This window comes from Mobula hypostoma, chromosome 13 (assembly GCF_963921235.1).
Source record: "Mobula hypostoma chromosome 13, sMobHyp1.1, whole genome shotgun sequence".
Taxonomy (NCBI): domain Eukaryota; kingdom Metazoa; phylum Chordata; class Chondrichthyes; order Myliobatiformes; family Myliobatidae; genus Mobula; species Mobula hypostoma.
The window spans coordinates 86,707,122-86,724,033 of NC_086109.1; the positions used below are offsets into that span (position 1 = coordinate 86,707,122).

The 16,912-nt window shown below is 44.2% G+C and overlaps 1 protein-coding gene across 2 annotated transcripts in view; it reads right to left on the minus strand.

Moving 5' to 3' along the window:
- Positions 1–16,912, minus strand: part of st8sia2 (ST8 alpha-N-acetyl-neuraminide alpha-2,8-sialyltransferase 2) — a 67,522-nt gene that overhangs the window by 31,268 nt on the left and 19,342 nt on the right. Inside the window, exons 1-3 of one of the 2 annotated variants that reach the window (XM_063066546.1) lie at positions 13,723–13,815; positions 13,041–13,175; positions 388–645 (exon numbers count right to left, since the gene is read on the minus strand). In XM_063066546.1, the coding sequence (XP_062922616.1) occupies positions 388–645; positions 13,041–13,175; positions 13,723–13,748 (419 nt within the window). In that variant the 5' untranslated portion in view covers positions 13,749–13,815. Of the gene's footprint in view, positions 1–387; positions 646–13,040; positions 13,176–13,722; positions 13,816–16,912 lie in introns of those variants that run through there. The other variant, XM_063066544.1, reaches the window with a different exon arrangement.

Sequence of the window (16,912 nt, forward strand, 5' to 3'; positions counted from 1 at the left end):
TGCCGGACAAAGACCTATTTCTGCCCACTTGTTCCAGTAACTTAGCCATTCTTCTATCCATTAAAATGCAGCACTTCCTTCACCTGAAGTAGGATATTTAGTGTTTATCAACTTTCCTTATTGCTCCAAACAGGTATGTTACCTTCCATTCAGGAAGCATCTGTGGAAGGAGAAGCAGAACTAACATTTCAATCAATGAATTCTCAGCAGATCTGGGAATATTTAGAATGTCCTTCTAAATTTTCCCCACTTAGATGACATGTCATCTGTTTCTCTCTCCACCGATGCTTCCTGACCTGCTGAGGATTTTCTGCAGTTTCAGCTTTTATCTCAGATTTCCAGCTTCTGCAGAGTTTTGCTTTTCAAGGCCTATTATCTTAGTATTACCTTATCACAAATTCATGAGCATCAATCTCTTGTCCACAGCCACTGTTGAGCAGAATTCCAGAATTCCCAACAATTGCGCATTGTTTGAAGTGTTTATTTTTCATTGGCGATATCTTTGGCAATAGCTTGTACAGGCTGTAGGATATATTCAGAGTCCTGTCCCTGTCAACAATATAATGGATGATATCCCCCGGCTTCAGCCTGCCTTTCAGCACTGAAATGTCCTTCTCTGCATCCAGAAACCTCAGAATGTCTTTCCTAGGAATGGAAAAAGAAAGCCAACTTTAAGTGAAGAAGCAACAAACACAAACCTCAAATGGAAGTGAATAAACAGTCAGCATTTTGGCCGAGACCCTCCTTCAGCACTGATTCAGCACCCATTAAAAAAGATTGCCTAACGTCCAGTGTGCAGAGAAAAAGATAGATCATGCAAACAATAAAAGTAAGGAAATAACATTCAGAACTAAAGTTGATGAAAACGAGTTCACAGCCAGGAAGCAAGTCACAGCTGACCCAGGGGCCCATTAGTTGCAGGCCAGAGCTTCAGTTCAGTGTAGAGACGAGTAAACTTCCTGAGCAGCAAGCCGAACACCGGCCCCAACATCCTGACCTTTTCAATCTGACCCACCAGCTGGTACACTAACAGCATTTGAAAGACAGTTCGACTGATACAATGGCAGCAAAGGTTTAGAGGGATATGGACCAAAACAGATGAATGACCCCAGCTTACATGGTTGTCTTGATCGGCATAGACTAGTTAGTCCAAAAGACCCGTTTCACACTGTATGAGTCGATGACTCAGACTCAGAAGGAAGGGCTTAAATAAAATGTAAATCTAAAAGCAATTTGTATTTTTTCTTGCATCTTATCCTGGTAAATGCAATAATATCAATCACAGTAATATGAAACTATGATCATCTCCTGTCATCATTCTCTTCTCTATTTCTCTACTTTTCCAAAATTTCAATCCTCAAAATTCTCAATTTCGATTTTAATTCTTTTTGGTGCTTCACGTCTAGCTTAATTCAATGGATTTTTTTTTTGCTCACAGAATTTGACTTATACTTTATTGTCGCCAAACAATTGATACGAGAATGTACAATCACCACAGCGATATTTGATTCTGCGCTTCCCGCTCCCTGGAGTACAAATCGATAGTAAATATTAAAATTTTAAATTATAAATCATAAATAGAAAATAGAAAATGGAAAGTAAGGTAGTGCAAAAAAACCGAGAGGCAGGTCTGGATATTTGGAGGGTACGGCCCAGATCCGGGTCAGGATCCGTTCAGCAGTCTTATCAAAGTTGGAAAGAGGCTGTTCCCAATTCTGGCCGTACGAGTCTTCAAGCTCCTGAGCCTTCTCCCGGAGGGAAGAGGGACAAAAAGTGTGTTGGCTGGGTGGGTCATGTCCTTGATTATCCTGGCAGCACTGCTCTGACAGCGTGCGGTGTAAAGTGAGTCCAAGGACGGAAGATTGGTTTGTGTGATGTGCTGGGTTGTGTTCATGATCTCTCGTGACTGATTAGAACTTTAATTTTCATTTTGAAGATTTTACCTTACTGGTCTGGCCCTACCCCTTTATCCTCCTCTCTGTAAAGACAGTCATTTATAACATTGTTGTCTGAAAGTTCATTTAAATCTTGGCTTTAGAAATTCCTACTTTTTTGTCTTCGATGTTTTGCAAAATGACACCGCTCTCCACCACAGTGATCTCCTTCAACCCTGCAACTCTGTAGTATATTGGCACTCCTCCAATCCTGAACTTGTAATTATTACTTCACTTTTGAATGCCATGCTTTCAGCTGCAAAATCCTAACTTCTGGGGTCATGGGAGAGGCAAATGCTGGAACCTAGAGCAAAAATTAAACTGCAGGAGGGATTCAGGGGTCAAGTAGCATCTGTGGAGGCAGAGGGATAAAGTTTAAAGTTCAAAGTAAATCTACTATTAAAATATGTGTATGTCACCAGATACAACCCAGAGGTTCATTTTCTTGCAGGCATTCACAGTAGAACAAAGAAATACAATATAATCAAAGACTGACCAACACCAATATGCAAAAGAAGACAAACTTTGCAAATACAAGTCCACAATTTGAACAGGGTCATTACCCAAATCATCAACTATCTGCTTCCCCCCACAGATACTGCTCAACCTATTGAACTCCTGCAGCAGTTTGCATTTTGCTCCTTGTTTCTGAAATTTAACCTCACTATTCTACTCTCTTTTTGTACTACGTATTACCTCACTTGCCTATTTATTCAGTTTTAAAACATTCTCATTACAACTTTGGCCACCATCGCCATGTAGTGGTTAGATTAGATTAGATGAGATTAGATTCAACTTTATTGTCATGGTGCCGAGTACAGATACAAAGCCAATGAATTGCATTTAGCATCTGACCAGAAATGCAAAGAATAGTGTTATTTACAAAATAACTGTGAATAAAAAAAGTGCTACAGCACACAAATATAAAGGTACTGAGAGAGTACAATATGGATGCAATACTGCTTAGTGCTGTGATGAGAGGTTCAGCAGTGTCACAGCCTCAGGGAAGAAGCTCTTCCTGTGCCTGCTGGTGCGGGAGCGGAGACTCCTATAGTGCCTACCGGATGGGAGGAGAGTAAAAAGTCCATGGTTAGGGTGAGATGCATCCTTGATAATGTTTTTCGCCCTGCCCAGGCAGTGTTTATGGTAGATGTTCTCAATGGTGGGCAACTGGGTGCTGATAATCCGCTGGGCAGTTTTCACCACACACTGGAGTGCTTTGTAGTGCAATGCAGGACAATTGCCACACCACACTGAGTTGCAATTGGTGAGTATTCTCTCAACGGTACAGTGGTAAAAGTCCGTCAGTATCCTGGGACAGAGGTGAACTTTCTTGATGGTCTGCAGGAAATAAAGGCACTGTTGTGCCTTTTTGATCAGGATGGAGGAGTTCAGGGACCAGTTGAGATCCTCGGAAATGTGGACGCCAAGGAATTTGAAGCTTGATACACACTCCGTTGATGTAGATGGGGATGTGAGTGTGGCTCCTGGAATGCCTGAAGTCCACCATGATCTCCTTGGTCTTCTGGGTGTTAAGGGCCAGGTTGTTGTCGGCACACCACGTGGCCATGTGCTGGACCTCCTCCTTGTAGGCCGTCTCGTCATCCCCTCTGATGCCAACCACCGTGGTCTCATCTGCGAACTCGATTATGGAGTTAGAACCATGTACAGGGACGCAGTCATAGGTGAAAAGGGAGTACAGAAAAGGGCTCAGCACACAGCCTTGAGGCACGCCAGTTTTCAGGGTGAGAGTGGAGGAGGACAGGTTGTCTAACTTAACTGATTGGGGTCTGTTAGTCAGAAAGTCCAAGGTCTATTGCAGAGAGATGAGCTGATACCAAGCTGGCGAAGTTTGGCGATCAGCTTGGAGGGGACCACAGTATTGAATGCTGAACTAAAGTCAATGAACAGCATTCTGACGTAAGAGCTGAGGCTGTCCAGCTGGGTCAGGGCAGAGTGAAGTGCCATGGAGATGGCGTCCTCTGTTGACCTGTTGGTGTGATAGGCAAATTGATGGGGGTCCAGGGTAGTGGGCAGACAGGATTTCAGATGTGATAGAACCAGTCTCTCAAAACAATTTGCAATGGTGGGGGTGAGTGCAACTGGGTGGACGTCATTCAGGCCCGTGGCAGTGGAATGCTTTGGCACTGGCACGATGGTGGTGATCTTGAAGCTTGTGTGAACAACTGCCTGGGCCAGGGACAGAGTGATGTTATTACAGCCTGGGTCGTTCTGGACTCTGGAGCTCTGTCTCAGTGCTGTCAGTAAAGTGTTTGTACATTCTCCCCATGACTGTGTAGATTCTTCCAGGTATTTCGGTTTCCTGCCACAGTCCAAAGATGTACCGGTTGGTAGGTTACTTGGTCATTGTAAATAGTCCTGTGATTAGGCTAGGGTTAAATAGGTGGGTTTGCTGGGTGACACGACTCATTGGGCTGAAAAGGCCTATTCCATGCTGTATCTCTAAATAATAAATAAATTACATTAAATTAAACTATGGTAATTTTTTAAATGTATTGCACTGTAAGGCTGCTGCCAAACAATACATTTCACAGTAATCACACTTGATTCTGATCTCCAACTCTTTTTACCTCTTTTGCCTTTTAAGAATCTTGTTCTGTGACCAAACTTTGGATTATTTGTTAAGGGATGTGGACTCCAAATGTCACTGAATACACAAATTATGGTTGTGATCTCTGGAATTTAGGAGATTGAATCTTGAGAAAGGAAATTTACAGTACTGTGCAGAAGTCTGAGGTACATTTACATTGCTAGGGTGCCTAAGACCCTTGCAAAGAACTGTATTTGTCAACGTAGAACAGAGAGCGAGGTCATAAATCTAGCAGTAGAAAGGGACGTTGGGAATGGTGAGGCAGGCTGTGAGTCAATATTTGACTCCATATTGCTGAGCGAAAAGGGGAGTTGAAACATTGAGGTGAATGTGGAAGTTTGGGGTTCGTTTCGTCACTTCAGTGCTCTGCAGTCTCCAAGAGGATTGCAGGAAACAGAGGCAGCCTACTCAAACTTCGTGGCAAGAAGGCTGTGGGATGGGACGTGAGCTGTTGTTCAACTCCATTCTGCCATTCAAAGCTTCCACATTTCACCAATTAAAGCGACGAGGGAGGTTGAAACGTTGAGACAAACGTGGAAGGTGAGCACCAGTTGCCTGCCTTTTAGTAGCTGGAGATCACTCTGTGACCTGGGAGGGGAGAGCCTGTTGCTGTGCACGGAGAATATTATTCAGGTTTTCTGCATTCTGGATGTGGACTTGGACTTTAGACTTTTTTCTCCATCATACAGTCTTTTATATTCTGTGTTTTTTGCTTAATCTTTCTCGTTTCTTCGTGTGTGGGGTAAAGTCTGGTTTATACTTCTGCGTTAACTGCACGCTGTAACCGACGCAAGTGGCCTACGCACGTTGTGAGTATTTATACTTGTGTGTTGGTGTGTCTGCATCGCTCGGCAATGCGTGCACGTCATGCATGCGCACTCTTCTGCCCGCGCAAGGCTTCATGGTCATGGTAGACTCGGGGTAAACAAGACGCGAGTGTCTTTTCTCGTGCGAAATGTGTCCTCCATAATTTCGGGGGTCTGTAAAGCTTTATGGAAAGCATTGCAGCCAGAGTTCCTTCCCTGCCCTTCAGTCGCCCAATGGGAAGCTATTGCAGCGTAGGATGACATGCGATGCTACCAAGCGGACCAATCACAGTTGTTGCATTCTGCGTTGCCACAGTGCGTAGTTACATTTTGGGAGAGGTGTGCACTGCAGCAACGCAAGCTCTTGCGTAGGGTTCCGCGTCGGCTTTGCAGACCTTACGGCGACGCGTTTACACAGAAGTATAAACCAGGCTTAAGGGATTTGGGGGCCGATGTGCCTGTTCCATTTTTGTTCATTCTTCTGTGTGGGGGAGGGAGGATTTGGGGGTTGATGATCGTACTGCCATTCCTTTTCATTCTTGGTTTCGTGGCTATCCGGAGAAGAATTTCAGAGTTGTACACTTTGATAATAACTGAACCTTTGAATCTTTGGAGCGCCTCGGGTGGCAGAGACGGAGGGATAGTAAGCTGTGGGCTGCCACAGCACATCCTCGGACTATGTTGGTCATTGAACGCAAATGAAGCATTTCACCGTGTGTTTCTAGTTTCAATGTACGTGTGTTAAATAAAGCTAATCTTTAAAAATCTTTCTATGATACGAAAGAGGCTACTGTTACTCCTCAATCCATTTTGCTACATGAAGGATTATTCTTACTCTACTCACCAGCTCTTTCAATCTTTTTATCTGATACTTCTTCAAGTATTTATCCTATCAAATTATTATTATATTGGTTCACTGAATTACATTTTGATATTGACCTGGCTGGTGGCGTGGTGGCGGAGTGGCATCAGTGCCAGACTTCAGGACGAAAGGTTCCGAGTTCGAATCCAGCCGGCTCCCCTGCACACTTTCCATCCGTGCTGGGTTATGAGCTGGTGATCTCTTTGGAAACTCACCCGGCAGAAGGCAATGGCAAACCACTGCTGTAACTTGCCTCGTACGCGGTACCCCACTACGCAGCAGGAAATTGTCCGCTAACCGGAGAAACTCTGGATGTGACATACCTTTCCTTTACTATTAGTTGAAAGCAATAATTTTAACCTCTCCACTGGCTCTTTAAGGGTCAATTTCAAAAATATTGTTGTTGAGTGTCCAGTCTATAGAAATAATCTTTCATCAGTCACTCTCCAATCTTCTCATAATTTAAAAAGGTTTCTTTAACCTTCCATTCAGTCCTCTCTAAGTACAAACACACAGGTTTTCAAACTAGTTAGCATATCAGAAATTCTCTTATTTTTGTATTTTTAATAATTCATGACTCCTGTTTTTCTAAGGTTGTATAATTGGATGACAATTACTGGTTACAATTCCACCTAATCAATGGCTTGCTTGAATTCAGTATTTTCTCCAAGCTTTAATTATCAATGTCCTAGTGTCTGGATTTTAAAGTCTGACTTGCAAATCTTTTCATGATGATATCTCTCTCTATCTCTAAAATCTCCCACATTCTTACAACCGTCAAAATGTCTGCACTCTCTCAGTTCTGGCATCTTCATAGCGGGAAATTAAATCGATCTACTTCTGAACCATCACATCCTTCATACCTCTTGCCGGTTGCTCTTCCTTGAGGTGACTTGCCATTCCTTGAGCATTTTTTTATGTCTGTTTTTTCTGGGGCCGAGTTGTTAGCTCAGTGTTCGACCTAGTATGAATGGAAAGCCTGCAAGGAGCTGCCCCGATTCAAACCCAGGACCACTTACCTCAAAGTTCAGTCCAGATGTCACTACCTCACCGGCCAGCCGCTTCTTCCCAGTGATACGGCCAAATTCTTGAACCCTTAATTTTATCTCTTCCATTATTTTCACTTTAACTTTTTTTTACACTACCTTCGTTTTCACTTTGCATCATTCCACTGTATTACATTTTAGATTAGATTAGATCAGATTAGATAATGAGGACGCGCAGTCCTCTTTTATTGTCATTTAGTAATGCATGCATTAAGAAATGATACAATATTCCTCCAGTGTGATATCACAGAAACACAGGACAGACCAAGAGTGAAAAACTGACAAAAGCCACATAATTATTACATATCGTTACAACAGTGCAAAGCAATACCGTAACTTGATGAAGAACAGGCCATGGCACAGTAAAAAAGTTCAAAGTCTCTCGAATGTCCCACATCTCACGCAGACGGGAAAAGGAAGAAAACTCTCCCTGCCATGCCCGACCGCAGTCCGATTCTGAGTCATCTGAAAACTTTGAGCTCTGATCAGCCCTCCATCACTGAGTACCGAGCACCATCTCTGCCGAATGCTTCGACCTCAGCCTCAGTCGCCAGCAGCAGGCAAAGCCGGGGATTTTGGGGCCTTCCCTCCGGAGATTCTCCATCGCACAGTAGCAGCGGCAGCGAACCAGCATTTCAGAAATTTCTCCAGATGTTCTTCTGCTCCTCACGTCTGTCTTCATCAAATCAAAATTGTGCACGGCATCCTACTCACAAATACGATATTATTTCACTGGAGAGCTGCGCGCGCTGCGTCGTATTGCCATCTTCTCCTCCCGCCGTCATTATATTTACTATTGCCAAGTACACTGGTCCCTCTGTGAGCTTCATGTAAGCAATGGATTTAATTGATCCCTGGAGGGCAATAAACAATCGATAGTTCAGGCCAAGACCGGAAGGGAAAGAGGAAGAAGCCAGAGGAAGAGGCTGGGGGGAGAGGAAGGAGTACAAGATGGAGGGCAATAGGTGAGACCAGGTGAACGAGAAGGTGGGTGGGTGGGTGAAGGGCATAAAGTGAGAAGTTGGGAGGGGCTAGGCGGAAGAGGTAAAGGGCTGAAGATGAATGAATCTGATAGCAGAGAAGAGTGGACCATGGAAGAAAGGGAAGGAGAAGGAGCGTCAGAGGGAGGTGACAGGCAGGTGAGGAAAAGAAAAGTAGTAAGAGGGAAGCCAGAATGGAGAATCTGCTCCTGAAACTAACCTGCTTCTCTCCTTGACAAGAGAGTCTGCAGATGCTGGGGGTCTTGAGCAGCATACACAAAATGCTGGTGGAACTTAGCAAGACAAGCAGTCCATGGGGGGAGGGGGAGGATGTTTTGATATACATGTGACAAACAAAGCTAATCTTCACTGCAGATTAGGTGATTATATGAATCTGGGGTAGGTGTAATTGATGGGAATGTGGGGAATACAGGTTACAAGGAAAATTATTGGGGACAAGAGATTACTTTGTGATATGATGGATTGGAAGGAAATATAGAAGAACAGGGAATGGCAGAACAGACATAATGGATCAGTTGGCCTATTTCTGCTCCTGTTTTTCCACATTTGTATGAGAGCTGGACCACATGGAGGAGGGTAATGTTATGTAAACCCAAGAGATTCTGCAGATGCTGGGAATCCAGAGCAATACACACATAATGTTGGAGGAACTCAGTGGGTCAAGCAGCACCTGTGAGGGGAATAAATTGTCGATGCTTTGGGCCAAGACCCTTCATCAAGCCTGGAATGGAGAGACCTCCAAGAGGACAACAATCTTGTTGTGCTTTGGAGACTTGCTTGCCTCAATGACCCAGAGGGCGATGTTAGTTGGATTCAGAGCTTTATGCTTTGGATCTTGGTAGGGTCACCCATGAAACAGGTCAAAGGGTAGAGGCCAGACTAAGAGTGGTCTACCCGGTCCTCCTGGTTTGGGGTTCAGCTTAGGGCTAATAATCCTGACTGGTCAAACACGACTGTTGCAGCAACGAAGAATCCTTCCATACTTGAGTGCGATGGTATTCCTGAGTCTTCACCCAGGACTTGCATGATTGACAGTAGTGAAAACCAAGAGGAAGGTACTGACATGATGAAGGAAGCCCTGAATAACACCAGAGATAGAGGATCTTCATTGCTGCCCTCAACACCAAAGGCATAATGGGTATTAAGTAAGACAGAATGGGAGTGGGAAGAAGCCAGAATCGCAATGTTAGTTTACAAATTCAGCCCTGCCTGCTGCTCTCCATACCTGAGCACGTTATACTTGCTATCGCAGTAAACTTCATTAACATCTTTTATTCAGATTACTTAAATAAATTGAAGGTAAAGTGGTGCCAGTACAAATTCTCGACAAAAAAAATCTTTCCGTGGCTAAGCAAATTTTATAAAGCAACTTGCCTCTATCCTTTCCTTTCATCCTTCAGTTCATGAGACTAAATTGATTTTAATTCTCAACCTTTTTAAGCAAAGTCTCCTATGTATCATTCCATTTTAATTAGTGAATCCATTTTCTCAAAACATATTTCTAATGCCTTGCACATCTGCATATACGTCTCTGGAGAACTAACATAGTCAGCCTTTTCAGTGTCATTTTTCTTCTTCCTTCTTTCTCTTAATCCTCCCTTTTTACATAAATCACAACTCTCCTCGATCTGCTGTACAATCTTGTCCCAGTGGTCCTTGCCACTCTAAATACTCCTTCCAGAGGAAAACAAGATGGCTGGAAACTAGGTTCCTTACTCTCACGATTCCTGTCAGGTATATCCTTTGGAAAGTGTGGAAGGAACAATAACACTGCACAAACACAAAATAATTCACAGATGCTGATAATCTAGAGCAACCACTGTTCCCTCTAAACTGTGTGGCAGCGCAGTAGCTGAAATGCTCCTGCGCACATAGCCTTTGTTGCCACGCAGCTGGAGTTTTGTTTGATATAATGTTTAATTAGAGTGCCATGCAGTTTCCAGGCAGCGTAAAAAATTCCTGCTCAGAGCAATGGGTGGTTTGCACAACTGCGTATATAAAAAAAATTAGTGGAACGTTGAAAGCAACACAGACAAAATGCTGGAGGAATTCAGCAGGACAGGTAGCATCAATGAAGAGGAATAAGTTGTGCTGAGACCATTCATCGGGACTGGAAAGGAAGGGGGAAAAGCCAGAGTAAGAAGGAAAGGGGGAGGGAAGGAGTACTAACTGGTAGGTGGCAGGTGAAACCAGGTGAAGTGGGGGGAGGGAAGGAGTACTAACTGGTAGGTGGCAGGTGAAACCAGGTGAAGTGGGGGGAGGGAAGGAGTACTAACTGGTAGGTGGCAGGTGAAACCAGGTGAAGTGGGGGGAGGGAAGGAGTACTAACTGGTAGGTGGCAGGTGAAACCAGGTGAAGTGGGGGGAGGGATGAAATAAGAAGCTGGAAGATGATAGGTGGGAAAGGTAAAGGCCTGAAGAAACCTACAAAACCTGCAAGAATACTGCACAGCTTTTACTGAAAGTTTGTGATAAATAGGACTTGTGTCTGTTACAATTCACTATTTATTTTGCTGATTAAATAAATGTTTTGGCCGCTCCATTCCATTGAAAATGCGTCTCAGGTGTAATTAATGGAAAACTCAAATGAATTAGCTGTCTGCACTTGGAGTCACTTCATTCCACTTCACGCAGGGCCACCAGTGGATAATCTAAAACTGAGCCCAAAGGGCTGCAAATGAAGTACAAGAAATAGAATACAAAGCACAAAAAAAGTACTCCCCTGCCACAGTCATGAACAACAAGAACCATTATGTTGATAATGGCCATTATTCATGGAATGTACTGGAATAAATTTAATCTCAAGAGACAACAAAGGAAATGACCAAAAGGTATAGAAAAAAAACTGAATATGTGGAGCTCCATACTGAACAGATATCCCCTGGGTTCTCTCCATTATTTAAATCATACTGTTTTCTCACCTTTGTAGTTCTGATGAAGGATCATTAATCTGAAATATTTAACCGGTTTCCCTTTCCACAGATGCGATTATATTTTATATTTTATTATATTTCCTTTCAAATCTCCAGCAGCTGAAGTTTGTTGCTTTACGCTGTAGATACATTCACGACAGAGAAAGTCCTTCGGAACATTTGGGGATATCTGGGTCCACGGACACCTCGGCTAATGGGAGGGGTCTCTCCATGGCATAAAAAAGCTGGGGGACCCCTGGTTTTTGGGGAGTGGGCAGGACAAAGGAGTTGAGAACAAGGGTTGTATCAATATTGATTGACTTGATGAAAGGTATGGCCTACCCTGCTCCCATTGCTTACATTTTGTAGTAGAGGTGAGGACATTGGAATACAAAATTAGAAAGTAACAATTATGTCGTTTCCGGGTTGCAAACACCCGATTTATGTGACCTGTGCATACGAATGAATACTTGGCTGCCAGGCAGGATGGATGGGGACGGACTTGTCAGCTGCAGACATCTTCTCAGTGGTGGGAATGGGGCACTTCTGGGGTCCATCCCTCTCCGGGCTCCTGACCCCCACCCTCGAATGCAACAATCTGTGTCAAGCTGAGTGGACGCGGGAGTGCAGACGAGACTCACTCACTGAGTCAGGGTGGCTGGTTGTTGGCTGCTCTTGACGTGCCTGTACGCTCTCTCATCACTGCTGCTTCTGTAACCCTCTCCCCCCACACACACTTATTGTTCATTTCAAACTTAAAGGAGATGACAGACACAAGAGTCTTGATGAAGGGTCTCAGCTCAAAGCATCGTCTGTTTAGGTCCTGACGATGGTTTACTCTTTTCCATAGATGCTGCCTTCCCACCAACCACCCCCCCGTCCCCAACCCCACTGAGTTCCTCCAGCATTTTGTGTGTTTTGCTTAAAATGAGGTTAGTTTGGATTATGAACAGGTCTCAGGAATGAAACCTTGTCATAACCTGGGGACTGCTTGTATAATGGCGCAGAAGGAGGCCATTCAACCTATTGGATCTATGCCCTCCCAGGGATAAATTCTAATAGCCCCATTTCCCCTCCCTAATTCCCCTGTGCTACCTGAAACTTGTTCTCTCTCGCACATGACGGTCATTTTGCCTTTCGATTCTTGGTTGCTACTGACCTACACAAAAGAGTAATTTACAGTGGGTCATCTGACCTATCCATCCGTGACTTGGAAACTGGAGTGGCCGAAGGAAGCCCGCGTGACAGCACTACGGTCCCTTGGATGGGGAGACAGCAGCACTAACTACTGCACCACCGGCTCACCCATTCGAACCCTTGAATTAGCATTGCGAGGTCTGGGATGAGGAACAGACTACTGGGGGAGCCCAGTGGGTCAGGCTGCATCTGTGGAGGGAAAGGGACAGTTGTTGTTTCGAGTTAAGACCAAAGGGTCGATGGAAGAGTTGGAACAAGACAACATAGAACTTAGAACAGTACAGCACAGGAACAGGCCCACTGGCCCACAATGGCAATGCCAAATTAGATCGAATCCCTTCTGCTTGTACATGATCCCCCCATTCCCTGCATAAGGAAAGCTGGCAGGCAAGGAGGAGAGGAGAGGTGATTGACAGATGGAGTCATTTGGGGGAGGGATGGGCAGAGACAGCGGCAGAGCAGATATCTCCCCTCTACTCTTTCACTCCAGATGAAGAGCCTCGACCCTAAATGTCACCTGTCCCTTTCCCTCCACAGACCTCCGCTGCCTGACCCTCTGAGTTCCTCCTGTAGCCCACCCTGTGCTCCAGTATTCCAGCAACTGTGGCCTTTAGATCCTTCAGAACCAGGAATGCTTGGAAGAATCACCTGACGCAGGAGGCAGCTCCTTACCTTATCCTTGCTGTTAGCGTGGCATTAAGTTTCCACTCGTGTACTTCAGGGTGCCTTGCCTGTAGTTCCGTGATCTCCTTATTCTCAGCCTTCTGCTGGGGCGTGCTGGATGAAATGTCTGCGATTACATCCCCCCTGTAGAATCACAATGATGACTATTAGTGCTGCCCGTTGCAACGGAACCTTTATCATCATGATAAAAACTAATATTACACTGTAAAACTATCAAGACGTTTTTAAAGACACATTAATTTAGGATTAACTCAACCCACAGGATGTAAAATAAACACTGCAATGGTTCAACTTTCCGTTGAATATCAGAGAATGTATAGACTATACAACCTGAAATTCTTACTCTTCGCAGACATCCACAAAACAGAAGACAAACTCCAAAGAATGAATGACAAAAAAATGTGGAACCCCAAAGCACCCCACTCTTCCTCCCACGCACAAAAAGCAGCGAATCATCAACCCTCCCCCACTTATTCCAGCAGAAAGCGTCAGCCCCCCCCCACTACCCACCAATCCCCCAAACAGACCATGATCTAGAGTCTATCCAAAACCATTATTCATCCCAACTGCTCGATATCCCATAGGCTCTCTCTCTCTCTCTCTCTCGCACTAAATGAGGGAGTGAGAGGTGTTACTCCTGCCACAGTGAGAGAGGAAACCAGCAGCTCACTGTTTCAATGTTACAGTCTGCAGCATCACTTTACAGTTCCCCGGACTCGAGAATCAGCAACAAACTCTCTCTCACCACTGAAAGAGCTCGAGTGCAGGGGCCTCGGACAGCCGCACCCACTACGCTTCATTTGGTCACACCAGTGAGGAAATGGGTCATTCACACGGCCGGAGAGCCACACCCTGAAGGCGTACTTCATGCCATCTTCACAGTTTTCTCCCCAGTCAGTTAATCTGATCAACCATGCTAGTTACCCTCCCTCCCACCCCCCATCTATGAACTCAGTCACTGCATTGCACTGTAAACACTTTAAGCCATCTTTTTAAATTGTATATGGTATTTATGTATTTCTGTACATTTTATTCCATGTCTGCACTTTTAACTTTGTCTTTATATAATTCTTCATTCTGTATAATTGTTGAATGCTGTCGTAGTTTGCTGCATGTCATGCCAACACACCACAGCAAATTCCTAATACATGTCAATGTATATGGTGAATAAAGTTGACGCTTGACCTTTGATAGAACATAGAAAAGTACAGCACAGTTCTTCAGCCCACGATGCTGTGCTGACCTTTTAACTTACTCCAAAATGAATCTAATCCTCCTGTCCAACATAGCCTTCCATTTTTCTTTCATTCATGTTCCTATCTAAGAGTTTCCTACATGTCCCTAATCTATTTAGATCTACCACCAACCCCTGGAAGCAATGTCCATGAACTTATTCACCCTCTGTGAAAAACCATAGCTCTATCTCCCCTATACTTTCCTCCAATCATCTTAAAATTCTGCCCTCTTCTATTAGCCATTTCCTCCCTGGGAGAAAAGATGTGTCCACGCCTTCAATGTCTCTTATCTCACAAAAGTCAGCTCTTACCCTCCTTCACTTCAAAGAGAAAAGTCCTAGCTCATAGTAATCTCACAAACTGTCAGGACTTGGCAGCAAATAAGAGATACAAAAGACAGATTAAACAGTGATTATAGTTGTTTCTGGGAACTCGCTACACAGAAACTGCCCTCTTGCACGTTGCATATTCAAAGTTCAAAGTCCATTTATTATCCAGGCATGTATTACAATGGTGGATACACCAGAATTGTTGGTTATGCAGAGGGACATAAGTTATAAATTTCAAGTGCAGATAGTGGAAGCAAGAATTGCTCCTAGAATTGGCTCCATCCTTCAATGAGACCATTGATGTGATTCTGTACACTTCCTCAATGATCTTTCATTCTCTAGCAAAGCTTCAAATTGCTGGAGGGACTTAGCGATTCTGGCAGCATTGTGGAGACCGAGGGATGGTTGACATTTTGGGCTGAGGTGAATCTGTCATTCTCAGCCTGTGATGTAAACAGCAGGGGAAGGCAACGTCTGCTGGTGTCAGAAAGCAACAGATCGACAGCCCTCTCTGATATCTTCTCCCCATGTCAGATCTATATATGTGAGTGACTAGAATTGCAACTATTTTCTCCAAGAATCAGATCACGGGACGTCGTGACTTTTTTCAGCTGTTTATTTTTCCCTGGAATAGATCACCATTCCAGCCGTGTCCAGATTGCAATGCACTAATTGAGAAACTTACATAGAACAAAGAAAAGAGAAGCTGAATCTCCTTTGTTTATGACAGTAAACCACAAGAAAACAGCATCCACTAACAAGGACCCCCACCATCCAGGCCATGCTCTCTTCTCGATGCTGCCATCGGGATGGAATTATAGGAGTCTGAGGTCCCTCACCACCAGGTTCAGGATCAGTTTTTACCCTTCAATTATCAAGTTCCAGTGTGGATAACTTCACTCACCTCAACACTGAACAGATTCCATAAACTATGGACTCACTTTCGAGGACTCAACAACTCATGTTCTCACTATTACTTATTTATTTCTCTATCCATCTACCTATCTACTTATTCATTTATTTTTGTGTTTGTCTTCTTTTGCACATTAATTGTCAGTCTTTGTTTGCGTGTAGTTTTGATGTTGTTGTATTTCTTTGTATTTACTGTGAATGCCTGGAAGAAATTGAATTTCAGGGTAGCATATGAAAACAGGTTGAGTGAACTCAGCCTTTTCTCCTTGGAGCGACGGAGGATGAGAGGTGACCCGATAGAGTTGTATAAGATGATGAGAGGCATTGATTGTGTGGATAGTCAGGGGCTTTTTCCCAAGGCTGAAATGGCTGCCACAAGAGGACACAGGTTTAAGGTGCTAGGGAGTAGGTACAGAGGAGATGTCAGGGGTAAGTTTTTTATGCAGAGAATGGTGAGTGTGTGGAATGGGCTGCTGGCAATGGTGGTGGAGACGGATGCGATAGGGTCTTTTAAGAGACTTTTGGATATGTACACAGAGCTTAGAAAAATAGAGGGCTATGGGTAACCCTAGTAATTTCTAAGGTAGGGACATGTTCGGCACAATTTTGTGGGCCGAAGGGCCTGTATTATGCTGTAGGTTTTCTATGTTTCTATGTTCTATATATGTACTTTTATAATCTACTTTGAAATAGCTGTTGGCAACTCACTATTGTATCATACTAGTACACGCTGTTGTGTGCATTATCGCTTTTGGTTTACTACTGTCACATGTATCGAGATACGGTGACAATAATACATTGACCTTTTATGTTTTGTGTGAAATTCACACAGATTATTCATTTACTTTTTTAATTATTGAGATACAGCTTGGAGTAGGTCCTTCCGGTCCTTTGAGCCAAGCCACCCAGCAACCCCCAATTTAATCCGAGCCTAGTCCTGGGACAATTTACAGTGACCAATTAACCTACCAACTGGTACGCCTTTGAACAGTGGGAGGTCACGAGGAGAACGTACAGCCCCCTTACAGGCAGCAGTGGGAGTTGAACCCAGGTCACTGGTACTGTAAAGCATTGTGCCAATGTAGCATGCCCACAACTTCCTAACCCTAACCTGCATGTTGTTGGAATGTGGGAGGAAATCGAAGAGCCTGATGGAAATGTACAAACTCCTTATTGATAGGCGTGGCGCTTGAACCCTGATCACTGGCGCTGTAAAGCGTTATGCTAACCGTTAACTTACGCTATGGTGCAGCCCTAATGCTACCGCGCCAACTTTACGCTGGTAACCAAGGGAACTGTAGGCTGAAGAGACCCCAGCTCAGTACAACGTTGTGGGCCAAAGGGCCTGTACTGTACTTTAATGGAGTAGCATAGCGGTTAGCAC